We start from the raw sequence: 20635 nt of genomic DNA on the forward strand, positions 1-20635 counted from the left end.
GTTGGAGTAAAATGGAGGGAAATCCAACACGTATCACACACACACACACACACACACACACACACACACACACACACACACACACACACACACACACACAGGCAGGTGGTGTGAGATAAGTGTGTCTTGCAGGTCAGTGTCATGCAGGGGACTGAGCCCTGGAAATTTACTAGGAACCTTCCTCTTTCTCGCCATCCCTCGTTTTTGCTATCCTCCTCCTCTTCCTCCCTTGCTCATTCTCTCTTCCTGCAGCATGGCCCTGCTTAAAGTGAGTTTTAGCATTGGCTCTGGCGGGGGGGACGCTCAGCCGCTATCTCTTCCACGTGCGCCTGTGTGCGGGTTTACACAGCCCGCGTGTAAAATTAATATTTTCCGTTGAGGGAATTCAGTCTGTGAATGTTTGGGAGTACTTCTGCCGGTAGGACTATGGACTCTTTATTCATTTATGTGAACGCTGGCGTGAATCTGCATGGAGTCTGAGTGTGCTTGTGGAAGAGAGAGTCGGAGAAGTGGAGAGCCGGCCCGACTGAACTAGAGACAGAGAGATGGAGAAAGAGATAGGGACAGATTGAGAGATGGAATTGGGGGCGGGGGGGGGGTATTGGCATGTGCGGAATCTGTAGTCCTAGTCATTATCAATGGTAATGTACAGTATCTGCTGCAGGCCCCGGGGACCTGCTGGCTGCTGCTGCTTCCTAAACAGAGGAGACGGGTGTTCATGCTGTTCAGTGCCGTGGGACGCCTACTGCGCCTGCTCCACATTATTTGGTTACACCCAGCGCTGCACCGCCACGTCTGTCACATGGGCACAGGCGCACATCTATGAACCGACGCACACGTACTGAGACATGCATGCATATACACACCACACACACACACACACACACGCGTGCACACACTAATTCCAAACTCAACCAGCATCTATCATACATGCATTTGCAGATGCTGTAATACACGCATTAAATAAGAGAACCACACAGAAATATTAGACAGATCATTTTATTATATATTTGTGTCATAATATCAGTATCCGTAAGATCCATCATGAGGCACCCTTATACGTAGATAGAGGAGTAGAGACTCGGTCTGCATGCCTGTCGATTACAAAACACCCAGAACAGAATCGAAACATGCTGTCGACATGGCGGGATTTTAAAAAAAAGGGAAGATATTTTTACCCTATCTAGATGAAATTTCGCGGAGCTGCTTACATCTTTATTCCAAGGTGATGCTTTGTGCATAATTGGTGCAGAATGCGAGAACTGCTCTTACTCAGTTTACTGTTTATTTATTCAGGAGTGTTTGTTGCCGTGTAGAGACTGTGTTTGTGTGTGCATGCAGCATCTGCATGTGAATGTGTGCGTTTGTGTATTTGCGCGTTCCCAATGTGTGTTTTGAGCCTGAGCCTGCTTGTCAGAGTTCTTGTGCAACGGCGCTGTGTGCGGTACAGCCTGTTGTTCTCTTGAGAAATGGTGCCCTGTGTGTATCGGTGTGGGTTAGTGCCTTCCAGACCGCTCGCACAGACTGCGATATCACACGGGGCTTGCCTGAACTGGTTCAAACGACCGCACTGGACAGCTGTTGGGCAAGGCATTGCGAGCTGTTCCTGCCAAACCAGTAGACTGGCAGAGACAGGAACGCTCTGTGGAAAGTTTTGTTTTGAGCCTTTGAAGCAAAGCCCATTCCAGAGTTTCACCATGCAGCCGAGATGTTGGAAAGCAAAAACACAGAATCGATATCTTTCCGCCTATGACCAAACTGTTCCGGCTGAGGGCCCAAACGAGAATTGCAGTTTCACAAGGCTGAGCTTGGAATTCACCAAAAAAAACCATGTTGCTACATTTGTAATGTGGGGGCCCCTAAAAGAGGGAAGCCCGTGGCCCATTTCGGGGTACTGACCGGGAGTTTAAGAAACCGTGCTCTAGACGGTCTGCACGAATGAGCAAAATCCATGAAAGAAAGCGCTTTGAGAGCAACAGAATACATTTTTGGTACCGAGGCTCTCGATAATCCGCCTTCGACGGTCACGTGGGACTGCGGTATTACAAAAGAGCTGGAATCTACAGCCGAACCATTTCCATCCTGTCTTTACATAGCCACCCTGAAAGATACGATGACGAAATCTGATGCAAGTGGAACATGACATGTTCATTAACAAGAAGCCAATCATGTGTTCTGTGCCTATCAGGATCCAGGAATCAACCCGCCTCATTAGCATTTCGCTTAGAAATGGCGTGCTTACCGCCAAATCCCAAGATTAGACTGATTAAAAACAAATTCATCTTGTTTTTCCGGTATTCTAGGACATGAACGCACGAGGCATTTGGTATTTTCATCAGGTTTCTTGCATTTTTTTTTCATACACTCTATGAAAAGATCATACGATGGCTTTCAGAGCAGCAGCCAGAGAATGTTCTGACCTCCACACCACAGCCGTCCTCGAAAGCAGGGCTGACTGATCCTAAAGACAGACAGCCTTTGGCGAAAACCACCGCTGACCATCTCTTCCAGTTTTTGTATTGACAGTTTCCAATTTGAAATCGAGCACTCCAAACTGGATGGAACTAGCAGAGCCCCCCACCCCACCCCACCCCACCCCCGCGGCCTTGACAGACACAGACACGGCTTCTCCACCCAACCATGAAATAGCCACTTGTGTTTTAGTGAGAACAACTCCATTCCATTGTGACTATCAGTGTGGTAGAAAACCCAGCCTCCATACACACACACATGCACGCATGTGCACACAAACACACACACACATGCACACATGTGCAAACGATACACATGCATGCATGCACAGATATGGGTACATACATATAGATAGACAGAAAAGGATGTAGTCACGCAGATAACCAAACGCCCACACACACGGATTTTTATTGATACTGAGTATGTTATTTATATTGCGTTTTTGGTTTATCTGTCATGTTTTGCTTTTATCCTTTTTTGTAAAGAGCGCACACACACACACACACACACACACACACACACACGGACTGAGTTAAAGATGGGACAAAAGAAATCCTGGAGGACCAACTGCATGTCCTCAGGAGTTGATCAATACTATTCAATCTGCTACCCGGTCCATAGCTCATTAGGCTACATCTACTATCAAAACAACGAATGGCTGGACACAAGGGACCCCGTGTACAACTGGAATCCCATTAATACCCGATGGCTCTCTGGGGCTTCAGCACTTGGATGCCGACCCTTTTTACTTTCCAAGTACGGCAGGTATTTTTGAAGTTTCTTTTGACTGACGGCGATTCATCAAAATCCAGAAAAGGAAGCTGTTGTTACCATGACAACTCTGGTGCTACACTGGTGTGGATTTAGGGTCGCTAAATATCACGCTGACATCCTGGCTCTAGTGGTTTATGCTGAGAAGAGTCTTTATATCGGCTACAGAGTTTTAAAACGTTGTCACACTCATATTACATGGTGGTTTAGGGGACAGATTTCCCGAGTGACACACACTTGTTATGCATAATAGACAAATGTGCTTTTAAATACAGTTAAAATACCTATGGTCTCAACAGTAAGTGGCAATTAAGGACATTAACAGCAAAGAATTCACTTCGTCATCTGAGATACATAGCATGTACTTGTATGTCTCTAATAGACCGACACACAACGTATTCATGATGAGCATTTTCACGCACAGCACATCTCCTGTCTACACTATTTTCAATATATCTGACGTCTAAAAATAGTTTCAAGCGGAGCGAGAGAGAGAGAGACAGAGAGAGAGAGAGAGGGAGTGAGGAAGTTGAGGGGAAGAGATGCGGAGGATTTTCTGTCTTCTGTGATGTCTTTTCTTCATCTTTGTCTTGCCTCATCAGCGGCGGAGAGGCAGTCAAAGCATCCGTGGGTTCACAAGCCCTTATTGCACTGCCTGCTCCTTTCTTCAGCCGTGCTGTCGTGGATTGCAACATCAGTTTACATACAAACGGAGCCCTTTTTGAGGCTACAAAGGGAATTTCACTCGCACAGTTTGTCCCATTTTTGGGGAACGGTTTCATGCGCTTTAGGCTGCGTTTCAGATCAACACCAAATTCATTTTGGGCAGCCAACGTAGCCGTACCAAATACTTGGGCAGGGATGCCCTTTGTCTCCTGCAGGTGTTGTGTATTCACATTGAGGTCCTTTTAAATGAACGCCGGCTGTCAACTATTGAAGTGGAGAAATCCATTAAATTGACAGGGCAGGAACAAAGTGGACCGAGTGGGACATGGAGAGACAAAGGAGTGATGTTTCCACCTGGCGAGACCAAACATAGATGAACAATATATTCACAGAACAGAGAGTGATAGAGAGAGAGAGGGAGAGAGAGAGAGAGAGAGATTACACATGGAGGTGGATCCTTCTCCTGTTGGTATATTGTCAGAGAAGACATGGGGCTAAATGAGGGGGGGAGAGGTGCCTTAGGGATGTGGTTTACTCAAAGTCATCATGATGTCGCTGCTTAAAGTCCCCGGGAGGGTAGACCCCGACTCACTTAAGTATCATGAGGGTATGCACAGGACGGGTCACGCGGCAAAGCGCTGCACTGGAGGAGCTACCGTACGACAAACGGAGACCAACACGGACGTTTGAGTCCGAGACTGAGCCAGGAGAATGCACACACACACACACACACACACACGGTTTTACTCATCCCATTTCACATCAGTCATTAAGGATGAAGGTTGTTGTTGTTGTTTTTGTTTGTCTTGCGCCAAAGTTCTTCATAAGAATCACATGGGACGAGGAAGTTGTCCTGCACCGAGTTCCCTAAAGGCAAACCATTGCTCGCATAACTTTTTTATCTTTTTTTGGGGGGGTGTTGTGAGACACTGGCTGTGTAGGGAATACCTTTGTGCTTAAACGCTGTCAGGAAAACCAGCCGCGCTTTTTTGATGCTTGCCGTCAGTTAAATCCTGTGTGTAAGGGGGTGTGGGGGGGATTTTTTTGTTGGTCTGCTTCTAAAGGGGGAGAGGGGGCGGGGAGAAGGGATTTTGGACAGCTGGACAGGTCCGATGGAAATTTCACTGGAAAGGTCCTAGAAGGCTGCATACAAGACCCATGTAATGAAAACACCGCTGTCTCCCGGGTGCTGTCAGGTGTTATTTGGATTGTGAGGAGACAACAAGTTGAAACATCAGGGAAGCTGTGGAGCTTTTTCTTTTCTTTTCTTTTCTTTTCTTTTCTTTTTTGTGGACTGGTTGGGATTAAGTTTCATTAGGTTTTACTTATTTCGCTATGACGTATGTATCGACTGAAAATATCCTGCACCGTTTCGTATTGTGTGTACTCATTCGGTGCCTCATCCAGTGGTTATTGTCAACCTGTTATCAAATCTAGTCTGTCCACCCGGCAGCTGTTGCATCACTATCCGTCCTGGAAGATGGATCCTTCCTCCGATGCTCCTCCTGAGGTTTCCCCTATCTTCTTCTTCTTCTTCTTCTTCTTTTTTTTTTGTCCTGGCAAGGTTTTGTTCTGTGGAGTTTCGCCTCATCTGAATCGAGGGTCCAGTGATAGGGGGTGTCGCACACTGCACAGAATTGTGTGATTGTAAAGCCCCCTGGGATTAAATTGTGATCTGGGGCTGAACAAATACATCTGACTTGACTTTAAAAGGTCGAGTTATCCTCCAGATATGAGACGCTGGAGAAGCTGAGGTAAGACAGCGCGGGCCGGGAACCGGATGCTGTGATCGGTGGTCTGTCGGTGGAGAGGGGGGGGTTTGTTGTTACACACTGTGGGTCTTCATGGAAAGTGGAAGGTCTGAGGGTGTCCCGCCGTCCCGCCGGGGGGCAGGCTACGGTGAAGACGGATCACACTCCAGGGAGGCTGCAGAACAGACAGAGAGAAATAGGAGAGTGGGAAGAGGGGAGAAGGGGAAAAGGGGGAGAGATGGAAAAGGAGAAATGCAAAAAAAACAAAAACAGAAATGGAGAGCAGGGAAACATGGACAAGTGTAAGATGCGGGAAAACGGGAGGGGGGGAGCAGGTGAGAAAAGTAACAGGCGATGTATGGAGATGTGATTGGAAACCAGGTTGAGAAGGACAGCAGCCGTGCAGTGGGGGGGGTGGTGAAGATGAGAGATGGGGGGGGGGAGCAGAGTGATGGAGATGAGAGATGGGGGGGAGCAGAGTGATGGAGATGAGAGAGGAAATTAAGAAGTTGAGATCAAGCAGGAAAAAAAAAGAAGAGAAAAGGCCAAGATAACAAGCATGGGCACAGTGAGGCATAAAAATGAATTGGGGGGGGGGGGGGGATTAGAAAAACAGCAGAGAGGGGGAGATAAGAGAAACCGAGGGGATAAAAAGAGTGAGGGAGGAAGAAGAATGAAAAGAGAGGAGACATAATTACAAAATGGCAGGAGAAATTCAACGGTGTGGGCATCACTGGGCTCGCAGGCAAAGCACAAAGGGAGGTGGTCGGCAGCAGTGTGTCTGTCAAACACATCTGCATGCACGCGCCACACACGTGCACGCACGCACGCACGCACACACACACACACACACACACGCAAGTACACACGCGAGAGAATTTCAAAGGCAGAGTGAGACACATGACATTTAGAGTCCAGTCAGAGTTTGTGATGACGAGGCATCCAAGACATATGCCAGCATCCTTTCTGATGGCACACATTCAAACAAGTGTGCACAGACTCACACACACACACACACACACACATAAATATGCATGAGCACTCACACGCCAACATGTGAACAGTTGCATGTAAATATGCACACCCAGACTTGCATGCAAACACGTACACACACATATATGTGTACACATCATGTGAGATGTGCAGATATATACAGATTCACACGCCCATTCATACACATGCATGCACGCACACATGCAAACACCAACACCTAAACACATGCATGCACGCACACATGCAAACACCAACACCTAAACACATGCATGCACGCACACATGCAAACACCAACACATAAACACATGCATGCACAAAGTCTCTCACGCACTTACAGCACGCACACACAAACATACACAGGCGTGCAACGCACAGGCGGAGATTCTTCCACATGAAATTCGTTGTTATTACCAACAAACACTGTTTTGCATCAAACTGCGTGACTACAAACACCATGTCAGCCTACACACATTCCTCCTGCTTGCTGGCTGTATTAGCGCCAGGGCTTATGGGTGCTTTGGGACTTGGTACACAATAGGCTGAAATTCATTACAATGGTAGGAGGACCTTGACAAGCTGTCAGCATATTCAGGAGATTCCACCAATCCCTTCCACGCTCCCTGGAGCGCACAAACAATAGCCGAGGCTTGGCTATCTGTTCTCGCGCACAATTAAGTGTGATTGTTTTGTGTATGTAGCCACAGATGCACGCTTTCATGTCAATGTCAAGGGTGCTTAAGTAGCTGGACAGAGACATACTATACAGATTCATACGGCACATTCAGGGAGATATATCCGGGTAGACACACACACACACACACACACACACACACACACACACACACACACACACACAGTCTTGTTTTTCTTCAGTCTTGTGGGACCTGGAAGTTTCTGACAGAGTAAGAGGCCCGCTTCTCTCAAGGTCAAGCTAATCTTTATTATCCCCGAGGGGCAACTTGTTGCATAGCCAGCGGTAAATACAATCAATGTCAACGATCATTCAACACACACCGATCAACAGACAAACAATTCACACAACCCTAAGATTAACCCTAACCCTAAACCTGTCCCTAATTCTACCTACAACCCCAACCATTACCCTAAGCCCCTGAATGAGACGATGATGATGATGATGATGATGATGATCCACAAACAGCCCACATTTAAGATAACCCTTAACCCCTAACCTGTCTAATTCTAATACCTAATTTTAATACTAGGCCTATTGGCAGACCTAACCATAACCACAGTTGTAACCCCAGTCCTAAACCTAATCCTAGTCCACAAATAACACCAAGTAGTTTCTAATTGTACTAACATTTTGAGTATGCTGGGCCCCCGTCAGGATAAAAAACCACACTATCAGTGGTCACTCGGGGTCGAGTATGACCATCCTCCCTCTGGGTGAGGGTCCTCAGGTGGGCATAGAGGCCGATCCTGGAGTCGCATAATGGTAGGACACCTGCGCATGACAGCTGTTTTCGTGGAGTGGCTGATCTGTTTTAGCCTAATACTTAGGGTAGGCACTGGCGGCACGGTGGCACAGTGGTTAGCATGGTCGCCTCACATCAAGAAGGTGCTGGGCTCGAACCCTGGGGTAGTCCAACCTTGGGGGTCATCCCAGGTCGTCCTCGGTGTGGAGTTTGCATGTTCTCCCCGTGTCTGTGTGGGTGTCCCCCGGGTGCTCCGGTTTCCTCCCACCGTCCAAATACATGTAGGTCAGGTGAATCGGCCATACTTAATTGTCCCTAGTTTTGAATATGTTGGCCCTGTGATGGACTGGCGGCCTGTCCAGGGTGTCTCCCCACCTGCTACCCAATGACTGCTGGGATAGGCTCCAGCATCCCGCGACCCTAATTAGGATAAGCGGCTTGGATAACGGATGGATGGATGGCTGATGCACCTGCAGCCACCACACGGTCCTTGGCAGGGGGTGGTCAGAGTCCAATGGCATGGAGAACCAAAACGATTGGAGACCACCCTCTGTTGCAGCCTGCATCCACCTTCACTGCTGTTGTGACCTGGAGGCATCTTCCACCAGTTCCACGGTTGAGGTCTTTGTTGGATCGCGCTTCGTCTTGAACCTCCCCCTTGACCTGTCCGCCTTGGTGACCCTACAAGTAGCCAAGCCCCGGATGGCATAGCTCTTGAGATCATTGGTACACGCAAGCTTCTCCACAACGGCAAGGTGGCGATCCAGGAGAACACACACATACACTCCTCTCTGTCATGTTGACAAGCGGAGGTCGTGGTAACTAGGAGCAGAGAGCAGCCCCAGAGGTGTAGCGGAGTTCAGCGACACCGCGCTTCTAAACGATGTCGGTGTCAAGTTGCATTTGGCTCCTCTCTGATCGTCACTCCGACTAGTCTTGTGACAAAACCCTACAAGACCACAGAGAAAACACCGGGGTGCTTTGCAGACTTACAAGCTCTTTAGTTTCAATACAAACATATTTGGAAAGCTGCGATGAAAGTCAAACAATAGTGGTTTAGAAAAAAAAACCGGCACAGAGAGGGGGGTGACCGCTCCTCAGCGCTGTCGCCATCTTCAAGGACAGAAGAGAGGAAATTACTCTGGAAATGACTTTGAAGTCTATTCTTTAACGTAATTACTATAATCTGCCAAACCCAAATTAAACAGGTCAGCGTGTGACTGCTGCCCTGACACACATGCACATGGAACATGTGGGGGGGGGGGGTGTGTGCGCTCAAACACACGAGCAAGAATTAAAAGAAGACGGTGTCTCTGCCTGCACGTTTCACACCAGGGAATGCTGTGATATGAAACTGTGTGTGTGTGTGTGTGTGTGTGTGTGTGTGTGTGTGTGTGTGTGTGTGTGTGTGAAGAAGTGAACATTCTGCTCGTCTCCAGTTATTAAACTAACCAATTACAAGGCCACCTCATCACATCCACCTCCCAAACAAAGGCAGAGTTGATCTATTATTAATGTTCTGTTCCACAGTGTAATTTACACACTCGCTCTCGCTTGCTCACACTCGTGTGCATGCAAACACACACACACACACACACACACACACACACACACACGCAGAATACAAACGGCGGCCCACGTTGGCTGCAGATCCCTTGCCACCGAGATAGATGATGAATCCGATTTGCTAGTATTAACAGACGTAGCAGCCTCTGAAACAGGTACTCAAACGGCAGAATCCTCAGCAGCTCAGAAGGAGGAGAGGATCGCTGATGGAGGGAGGGAGGGGGAGGGGGAGGTTATTTATTCAATCCCTCCTCTGTTTTCTCTTCCTGCCATTTCATCTTTCTCTCCTGGCCTCTCTCTCTCTCTCTCTCTCTCACCGTTGCTCTCGCCCGTGCATATTTAATCGGACCGGCCTTGCTTATAAAATCAGAGCATACCTCAGTACCCGGGCACAGCTAACCCCCCCTCCCCCGCTGCCCACCACCATCGCCTTGCGTCTTGCAGAGAGAACATGGAGCGCCCGTGAAGATGCACCACTTTGGTCTTTTTAAGTTTGCGGCTGGGACTGTGTTGACGTGTCACTGGGGGAGGGGTTGTTGAGGTACTTCCCAGACAGGAGATTTTTGAAGGGGGGGGTCTTTATCCATAGACGTAAGTTGTTTTTAGTTATTCCAGAGTCGGCCCCTTATAATCAAGACTCAGCGTTTTCTGTTTTTTTTTTTTTTTTTTTTTTTTAAATGCAGGATTATATCAGTGTTTAAACCGATCTGCTCCTTTTAAAAAAATCCGGGTATTTTTTGGTGAAAATCGGTAAAAACCAAAAACGTCCTGAGCCTCACTTTTAATTCATGCGTCGCCTTTAGTTTGCGCTGCATCAGCAAACACTGTGTCGCTCTATCATGAATAAGACGACCCCTTATTATTGTCGGTATTCATCTTAATTTGTCGGTTGTTGGCAGATGAGGATTTCGGGGTTGAGGCTGAGAGACGCCGGTCGGTCAAGAGGTACGGCGCCGAGCCCTATCTCGCAGTAGAAACGCTGCAGTTCATACAAGGTGGGCAGTGAGAGGAGGAAACCCGGTTCAAGAAAACCTGACTCCAGTCAGCATTGAGGGCCATGCCAGGGCGATAGGTCCCTGTCTGGCAGGCCAAAGAGTCTCCCCACTGTATCAAACAGTTGGAGGGAAAATCCTGCAGAGAGGAGTCTCTCCGCTCTTGACTCGTGTATTGTGGTGTGTATGTGTACGCTGCAAACTCTACGTAGGAGATGGACACAGATCCCCACAGAAAACCGGGAAAAAGAATAATGGGGTGAAAAGTCCAGTCTGTGTTGGGACAACCTGACTGTGACGACTCCGCCTCGACAACAAAAAGTGCCCTTCGACCTGATTACTTATAGGTAGCTTAGCGGTCTATTGCGTTGCCTACCAACATGGGGATCGCCGGTTCAAATCTGCGTGTTACCTCCGGCTCGGTCGAGCATCCCTACAGACACAATTGGCCGTGTCTGCGGGTGGGGAAGCCAGATGTGGGTATGTGTCCTAGTTGCTGCACTAGCACCTCCTCTGGTCGGTCGGGGCACCTGTTCGGGAGGGGGGAGGGGGAACTGGGGGGGGGTAGAGTGATCCTCCCATGCGCCACGTCCCCCTGGCGAAACTCCTCACTGTCAGGTGAAAAGAAGCAGCTGGCGACTCCACATGTATCGGAGGAGGCATGTGGTAGTTTGCAGCCCTCCCCGGATCAGCAGAGGGGGTGGAGCAGCGACCAGGGCGGCTCGGAAGAGTGGGGTAATTGGCCAAGTACAATTAGGGAGAAAAGGGGGGGGGGATCCAAAAGGCTTTGATATATTTGGATTTCTTTGAGGACTTTGAAAACACATCTGGCTCTGATTTTACTGTGGGGACTTTACTAGACAGGGGTTTGGTCTACTGGACGGTGTCTTATTGTTCCTTGGTTCTTCAACAGATCTCCTGCGAGCGCTACACTAATATAGAAGTATGCTGGGCATGGCCGCTGTCTGGCTGGTGATAACCTTTCCAACAGTGTATTGTCAGGAAAGGCCAGGAGGTAAATACTCTCCACTTAAAGGGGGGATGCCTGATATTGATTTAGGTATTGATTTATTTCAAGTCTGTCACAACACCCGCCCACCCAAAGGTCCATCCTCTATACAGTCGACTCACAGGGTCGCTGCGGCAGATATAGCTGGTGAAATTGAAGAGGTCCTCGGGTTCAACTCGGACACAGGACGCAGGCTTAGCTGACTGATGCAAGTTTGGACGCTGGGGCAAGTTCGGTAGCTGGGAAACACAAGCCACGCGGCGCCATATTGTTTTGAACCTCTGTGGCTCTCGGATAGGGTTTAGAGACAGCCTTGCCTCCTGCGTGTGTGTTCAAAATAGGTCATCTTATTCCTGTGGCTCCCAGCTAGCGAGTTTCCGTCTTTTCCTGCCCTGATTTCAGCAACATAAACAACTGACAGGAAGTTTTCCTCTCCCAGTCGCGCTCTCAGAAACAAAACTCCTCATCAGCGTAACCCAGTGAGGTTAAGCAAATAAGTCTGTTTTATGCAGAGCAGCAGAGAAAGGGAGATAGCGCCTCTCAAAGTGCTTGTGTTTTTTGTATTCTAACTTGTGTCACGCTGCCTTTTTGTCACAGCTCACCCCACCAGCACACACAGAAACACACAGAGATATAAGAGTATGCAAGTATGCACGCACACACACACACACACACACACACACACACACACACACACACACACACACACACACACACACACACACACACACACACACACACACTGAATCACGCACGACAGAGCCTGCCTCCACATTTCTGCTTCCTTTGCCTGCTCAGCAAGAGACCCTTGTAAATTGTTCGCTACCATTTCTAGAGTTTGCTGCTTTATCATATCAGGATATCATCCCTGACATAAAGCTGACATGGCCCCCGGGGTTTAAAGGAGATGATGCAAAGAAGGAGAAGTACAGCAGTAAAATCAAACCCATCTCGTGAAGTAATGTGTGCATGCATGGATGCATGCGTGTGTGTGTGTGTGTGTGTGTGTGTGTGTGTGTGTGTGTGTGTGTGTGTGTGTGTGTGCGCAAGTGCATGTATGCACCTGCTGTGTGTGTGCATGTGTGGGTCTGTGTGTGCATGGCAGAAAGTGTGCATGCTTGTGTGAAAACTGCCAAAAGCCTTTAGATGTTTGATGGTGTTAAACAAGAAAACACAATTACACAGGCGAGGCAATTAGTCTGGGCTTGGGGAAGAACTATACTGTTTCCGGCTATAAAGCATGATTGAAGCTCGGGTATTTTTCACAAAAATCCCAAGGTACAGCCTCAGTATTGCATTTTACACTGTAGATTAAAAGTTAGCTGTAAAACCGTTTCCCCCGGCTGACCAAATAAGCGGGTGGTATGGGTGGGGCACATTTGCGGTGCAAGTTATTTAATGACGATTTATTTGCAAATCTAAATCTCTACTTGAAGCCACGCAGTATCTACGCTGGTGGATGCTGCATCTTGGCTTGTACTTTGGGTATCTTGTCGCCGAGCGAGAGTGTGTGTGAGCGAGTAGGAGAGCGTGAGAGCTAGGGGGGAGGGGAGGAACAGAGTGACAGATAGTCAGAGGACGAGCAACAGGGACAGAAGTGGGGGAAGAGAGCGAGAGCGATAGAGTGGGGGGAAAAAACAAGAGAGATAATAAAAACATGCCAAAGAGACAGCTGGGGACAGCGACGGATAGAAAGACACACACACACACACCCACGGGAGAGAGAGAGAGAGAGAGAGAGAGAGAGAGAGAGAGAGAGAGAGAGAGAGAGAGAGAGAGAGAGAGAGAGAGAGTGAAAGCTAGCTATGAGCTATGCACGAGCTCACAGGTTTTTCCTGACACTGATAAATACCTGAGGACTGGGACACAGTCGAGAGCTCGCCTATGCCGTCATTAACCTTGTAAAGCCTCAGCCTGCGCCAGTGATTAACGACGGCCCATTATGTGCTATTAAACAGCGGCAGAGGAGGGGTCTCCTCGCCCATACCGAAACAGTGCAGCGCCGCCAAGCAAACTGCAGCTTTTCTTGGAGGAACTTTCCCCGGGCCTGGCAACGTTCTCCCACCAGGACCAGGCTATAAAACTTTCAGGCCAATGCATTATACATGGGCGAAGAGTGATTTGTTTTGCAAGTTGCAGAATGACCCGGTTCGGCCTAATATCCTCTGACTGCCGCTGCTTTGCGTGCCACTTACATGTTTCCCCTCCCCGTCTTGTTCATAGGCCTGTTATTGTTGACGACAATAGAAGTCTGTGGTGTCCCCGCCGAGGCCTCTGCGATAAGCAAAATACACTGGCACAGAAAGGCAGCTTTTAACATATGAAAGGCAGGGGAGAAAAGAAAGGGGAGGAGGAGGTGGAGGAAAAAGATGAACGGAGGAACGGAAAATGAATAAAGCGAGAAAAGATAGAGGTGCCGGGACGAAGCATTGATGTGTGTAGTGGAGAATGTGTGTGTGTGTGTGTGTGTGTGTGTGTGAGAGAGAAGAGGTGGAGAAAGAGGTGGTTGGGTGGGGGAGATAAAGGGAGCGTGTATTCCCCGATGTGGCTTCTCTGTGCTGGCTCTTCGCGGCTCCTGCTCCGAGGATTACTGCATTTACACTTCAGCTTAAAAATAGACCCCTCTGATAATTTATTTAGCTAGAGTACGCAATCCGCCATTGTGCTCGCGGAGAATAGTTCTCTCTGTCTGTCTCTCAATGAGATTGTCTCTCTCGCTCTGTAAATTATGTTTTTTTTTCTTCTTCCTTACTCTGCAGTATAGCCGGGATAGTTTCTTACGACGTTTGATCTTTCTTTCTCTTAATCGCCTGCTCCCCATGAAGATGTGTCAAAAAAAAATCATGAAGCCATGTAGTGCGTCTGAATCTGCCATACATTACAGCCATTACATAGAAAACGCTGCTTTCCTGATGCGTAGCCAGCGAGCCTCCCTCCGCACCAGTGATATACTACCGTTCGAGGGGAATTAAAAAAAAAAAAAAGGAAATCTCTCGCTCTCTGCAGAGCACCCTCGGGATATGTCTGTTGAGGGGGTACTTTGAGCATACTTGAAGAAAAAGATCCCCTCAAGTCACAGGGCTGATACAGCAGCCTATCAAGGCTTGAATGGGGCACGTTCAAAGTCAACAGCTCTTAAACACAAGATATGAGAGGCCTTCAAAGAGCAAAGACAAAAAGGCTCCGTTGCTATTTTGGAAAAGGAAAAGTGCTTCAGTAGCTAAGGTTAAAGGGGGATCATCAGTCTTCGTGGTACAGCGAATCTCATTTTCAGCGGAAATGTGATGACTCAACAGCTGGGAGGACAGCGGTGATGTAGGTGGTGGGAGCAAGGAAAGTGGGGCTTGCAATGAGGAAGGAATCACAATGTTTTGGACTCAGCACTTTCTCTCCCTCGTTCTCGCTCTCTCCCTCTCTCGGTTTCACTCCGTCTTGCCTTTGCAACCTTGAGGGCTGCTGGTGAATAATGATGACCTCACACGGTGCCATGGCAGTGACACGTTGACAACTCTCATATTCCAGTGTCGCCGTGGTAATGGGATCTTATTCCTCTATCTCCGCCTCTGAGCCTCTGCCAAGCAACAAACATTTCCATGGCGACACGGTGGCAACTCAATATTGCCTCCTGTTGAAATGCTACAATAATTCCTCGCCGAGTTCGAAACAGACGGGAGAAGATATTCTGCGAGGCATTTTACCACTTTTAATGGCATTCTGTCAGCAAAATTACAAACAGGGGAGTTACAATTTGTACACTGCTGAAACAACAGCAACGCAAAGACATCCCCTTTCTGTTAAATGTTTTTTAATTTCATCTGGTGTGTTCCTGCATTCTCTCGATGTCTCCATCGTCTCTGACGGCATCCTTATCCTTTCTCATGTGGTGACTGTGGTAGTGGGTTGCGCTTTAGCGGCAGTTGGAAGTGGAGCGAGGGAGCAGTGGTTTCTGTTGGTACGGAGGCTGATGAGCGATAAGCCTCAGGTGTGCCTAATTACCAGGCTATGCTTATATACTGTTGTGAAGCTGGGTCCTGGACTGACACTGACGAGGACAGGCGGAACACAAGACGATTGGAGAGACACAAAAAGGGAGCCAGACGCCACTCTGAAAGAAGAGAACAAGGCAGCAGCTCCAGCACCCGAGCCGTACGGGCCTGTGCGGAGAAGAGAGAGAGAGATAAACATATTAAATGAACCTAGTGTCCCTGCCTAAACCATTTCCGCTTTTCCATCCAAACCCCCTCCAGTGACCTCAGTTTTGTCACAGTGGTGGCACGTACGGGTGCTATCGGATGGAAGGAAGGCAGCAAGGAAGTTAGTCGTCAGTCTCCGCTAGGACGAGCCCTAAACCGGCTCACCAACGTCCAGGAGAGCCATGCCAGGATGCAGCACCAACATAAGCAGGCTCTCCACAACCAGACCCAAGCCCTGCTGGTAATGGCCGCTCCACAGGCCGAAGACCGGGGTCTCCTCAGGGAGCTGCTGCGCTCCCCTCCAACTGCCCACAGGGGTAATCTGGCCACTTCACCAACCCATCAGCTGCAGACCGCCCTCCCCAAGATGACAGCCGTTGACGAACCTGAGGCTTTCCTTGATATATTCGAGAGGATGACATCAGCATGTGGGTTGTCGGAGGAGGAATATGCTGTGCACGCAGTCTCCCTGCTAACCAGGGAGGCACAAGCCGCTATGCACAGCCTACCAGCCTCCTCCCAGGGGGACTACCACATCATCAGGTGAGCAGTCCTGGACTGGGTGGGGCTCACGCCAGAGGTCTAGGACACTCACCCTGGAGGATGCCAGCCATCCCTTCATTCTGGTGCAGCAGCTCCTCCACATGGTGAGATGGTGGCTGCGTCAAGACCTGGATGATATCAACTACCTCCTCCAGCAAGTGGCACTTAACAGTTTGTCGCCTGCCTTTCACCTGGAACAGCCGACTGGTCCAGTGCCACCATCCTGAGGACCTGGACAAAGCTGTCGCTTTAGCGGAGGACCACCCAACCTTCCCGTCTGGGACCGACGTGGCAAGGATTCCAAGTTGGCGCTTGCTGTCTGCCAAATCCTGGCCCCGAGGAGGAGACAGGAGCACCTTCACTTCCACACGCACACCCACACACATCTCCACTCAGAAACAGATAACCTCTATACCTCATCCCCGTACTAAGCCCTCCGCCTTTCTTAATCCACAGGGCCCAGCTTCAGTATTTTCCCTCCCGGACCCACAAGGGGCACCTTGAATGCCGGGCCAGGAGTGCTGGAGGTGCGGGAAGCCAGGCCACTGGCAGAAGGAGTGCCCTTTAACAGAGGTAGGGCAGGTGGTCCGGGTTCTTGGCCCATCAGCCCCTTCGCCTGGTCCAGACATGAGATACCGTGTGCCGGGGCGTATGCAGGGGGTATATATCAGGATTTGGTGGATACAGGCTGCAATCAGACCCTGATCCATCAAAGCCTGGTTTGACCCGGGGCATTGGTGTCATGGGTAGATAGTTGGTGTGTGCACCAACTATCCCCCCGATGAAATCAAACATCGGGGGGAAAAGCATAAAGTCAAGACAGTGGTGAGTTCCCGCCTGTCATGGCCCCTTTTATTAGGCTCGGATTGACCGGGGTTTGATAGGGCAGTTAGGGAGATAGTGGGGCCATGAGAGTAACAGCAAGGGAGGTGTGAGTGGTGAGTGGTACTAAGTGGTGACGTGAGTTCATCCGAGCCATGTGAGGGGAGTCCACAGTGGCCCCAGTGGTCTGTCTGACGGAAGACTTTCCCCTCAAACAGACTCGAGATGATACACTAAGCTTTGCCTTCAACCGTGTAATGACTATCGATGGTCAGCAGGTGTACCTGAACGTCCCACTCGCTCATCCCTACTTCGCACTCATTAGACACCGGCTGTATTGAGTGAGTTGCAACACTCAAACCGGGGTAGACAACACTCAACTTTTACTGCCGAAAAGCCATCGGGAACGGATCTTCTCAGCGGCTCATCACACCCCTATGGCAGGTCACCTCAGATATTATAAAAAACTCGACTGGACAATGGCTCGATTCAACTGGTTGAGCATTCACAGCGATGTGCATCAGTGGTGAACCTACCGGCCACCCGGAAAGTGCCATTGTGCCCGTTACCATTAGTTGAGGTCCCACTCAAATTATTACCATGGACCTTGTTGGGCCATTAGGTTGGAGCACATGTGGATTATGAAACATGCTATCCCGAAACTGTGCCATTGCGCAACATCTCCGCTAAAAGTGTTGTGCAGGCACTGTTTCAATTAATCTCCCATATTGGAATCCTGAAAGAGATTCTGAAGGACCAGGGCACGTCATTTATGTCATGCACACTACACAAACTGTATGAATTATTGGGTGTAAAATCAGTCCAATGACTGTGCATCACGCCCAGAAAGACAAGCTCGCAGAGAGATTTAATAAAATGCTAAAAAACATTATTTGTAAGTTAGTGCACAAAGATAGTCATGATTGGGATAAATGGTTGACTCCTCTGTTATTTGCAGTGCAGGAGATGCCCCAGGCCTCCACGGTGTTTTGCCCCTTCAAATTGTTATTTCTCAGAATGCCGAGAGGGGTGTTGGAATTATTTAAAAAAAAGATGGTAGAGTGGTCAGAGCACCAGTAAAACCGAGGTACAATACGTCCTGGACCTGAGAGCAAAACTCCACACACTAGGGTAGCTATCACAGGAGAATTTGCTCCAGGCCAAAGAACGGCAGCAATGCCTGTATAACAGAGGAGCGCGACTACGTCAGTTTCCACTGGGAGACAAATTCCTTGTATTACTTCCAATGTCAAGCCCCAAATTAATTACTCGCCAAATGGCAAGGACCCCATCGTAGCCACACAGTGGGTGGGGGATGTTGACTATGAGGTGCGTAATGACAGGGGAGGCACAACACAGATTTACCACCTCAATCTCCTGAAAACATGGTGAGAGGCGGTCCTGGTTTCTCTGGTCATGGTGGTATCAGGGAGAGATGAGTTGGGGCCGGAGGTACAAAACTCTACCAATCCTACCTCCCTCCATTGTGAGAACCATCCCTCGCCCTGCCAGAGAGCAGAGCTTGCCACATTGCAACAGCGGTTTGCTGATGTGTTCTCCCCCCTGCCAGGATGCACAAACCTTATAAAACACCGCAAAGCGACATTGCCAGGTGTGACAGTGCGCTCACATCCATACCGGTTGCCCAAACACAAAAAGAAAACTGTTCGAGCAGAAGTCAAGGCCATGCTGGAAATGGGGGTAATAGAGGAGTCTAGCAGTGACCGGTGTATCCCCATTGTCCTCGTACCTAAGTCCGATGGGTCTATACGGTTCTGCGTAGACTACCACAAGGTGAACAGTGTGTCAAAGTTCGATGTCTATCAAACGCTGCGGGTCAACGAACTCCAGGACCGGCTCGGCTCTGCTTGCTTTTTCACTACACTGGATCTGACCAAGGGCTACTGTCAGTTTCCCTTGTCACCAGAGTCCAGGGAAAAAATGGCTTTCTCTACATTGGACGGTTTGTACCAGTTTGTGACACTTCTGTTCGGGACTGTTTGGGGCTCTAGCTATGTTTCAACACCTCATGGACCAGGTACTGCGGCCGCACACTTGCATATGCTGCCACCTACTTGGATGATGTGATCATCCACAGCAGGGGCGCAACGAGGGGGGGTGCAAAGGGTGCAATGCACACAGGCGCGGCATCAGCAGGGGCGCAAAAAGACCGTACGCAAAAAAAATAATATATATAACATGTAACTATATATTCTAATCCAAAATTCTCATCTAAGTAATAATATTTATGAATATTAAACTTTTAAAAAACAAACAGGCCTATAACCAGAAATGGTTTACTGTACATTGTACTTTTGTCGCCCCCACTGATGCAGCACCTGTGTGCATTGCACCCTCTGCACCCGCCCCTCGTTGCGCCCCTGATCCACAGTAGCAGCTGGGGGCAGCATATGCAGCAGGTGGCAGCGATGCTTGACTCTGAGGTGGGCGGGGCTCACGGCCAACCTGAAGTAGTGTGCGGTTGGGCAGCGGCAGGTATAGCATCTGGGCTATAACTTAGGCAACAGGCTGGTGCGTCCTCAGGTAGATATGACTGCTGCAATTGCGGCCAGCCAAAGGCCTGAGGCGAAAAAGCAGGTGAGAGCATCCCTGGGACTGGCCGGTTACTACAGGTGGTTCATCCCTGCCTTTGTGGAGCTGACTAGTCTCCTGACTGACCTCATCCAAAAGGATTCCTCAGACACAGTCCAGTGGACGGAGCATTATCAGGTGGGGTTCGAAAGGGTTAAACAAGCCCTCTGTGGGGCGCTGCTGCTCCACAGCCCTAATTTCTCTCCCTCTTTCGTCTAGCAGACTGAGGCGTCTGACAGAAGGCTGGGAACCGTTTTGTCCCAGGAGGTGGAGGGAGTCGAACGACTGGTGCTCTACTTTAGTTTGAAGTTAGCAGAGAGGGAGAGGGGGTACAGCACCGTAGAGAAGGAGTGTCTGGCCATCAAATGAGAAATCAGCATCCTCCGCTTCTACCTCATGGGGCACACATTCACCCTCTGTTCGGACCATGCCCCGCTCCAGTGGCTCCACCGCATGAAGGATGCCAACGTGCGGCTTACCCATTGGTATCTGGCTGAAACGGTGTTTCAGCCGTTTCAGTTCAAGGTGGTCCACAGGCTGGGAATGCAGATGGTGGTTTGCTGACTTCCTCTCTTGTTTGGGGGGTTGTCTGCTGTTGGCTAGATGTTTCCCCAGCCTAAGACGGGCGGTGGGGGTATGTGGTAGTGGGGTGTGGTTTAGCGTTGGAGAGAGGGGAGCAGTGGTTCGTGGGAGAGCAGATGTTTCTGTTGGTAGGGAGGCTGATTAGCTGAACTGACACTGATGAGGCCAGGAGGAATGCAAGATTAGAGAGACACAGAAAGGGAGCCAGACACCAGAGAGAGAGGGAGAGAGAGGTCCCCTCACTTTT

The 20635-nt window shown here is 49.3% G+C and overlaps 1 protein-coding gene and 1 long non-coding RNA gene across 3 annotated transcripts in view; one reads left to right on the forward strand and one right to left on the reverse strand.

The window, feature by feature from the left end:
- The window catches only part of LOC130128289 (uncharacterized), a 166051-nt gene that overhangs the window by 46133 nt on the left and 99283 nt on the right, over positions 1 to 20635 (forward strand). The window lies entirely within an intron of this gene.
- samd12 (sterile alpha motif domain containing 12) overlaps positions 5727 to 20635 on the reverse strand; it is a 169282-nt gene continuing 154373 nt past the window's right edge. For both annotated transcript variants that reach the window (XM_056297924.1, XM_056297923.1), the window contains exon 5: positions 5727 to 5835. In XM_056297924.1, coding sequence (XP_056153899.1) covers positions 5804 to 5835 — 32 coding nt within the window. In that variant the 3' untranslated portion in view covers positions 5727 to 5803. The remainder of the gene's footprint in view (positions 5836 to 20635) is intronic.

This window comes from Lampris incognitus, chromosome 18 (assembly GCF_029633865.1).
Source record: "Lampris incognitus isolate fLamInc1 chromosome 18, fLamInc1.hap2, whole genome shotgun sequence".
In the NCBI taxonomy this organism is placed as follows: domain Eukaryota; kingdom Metazoa; phylum Chordata; class Actinopteri; order Lampriformes; family Lampridae; genus Lampris; species Lampris incognitus.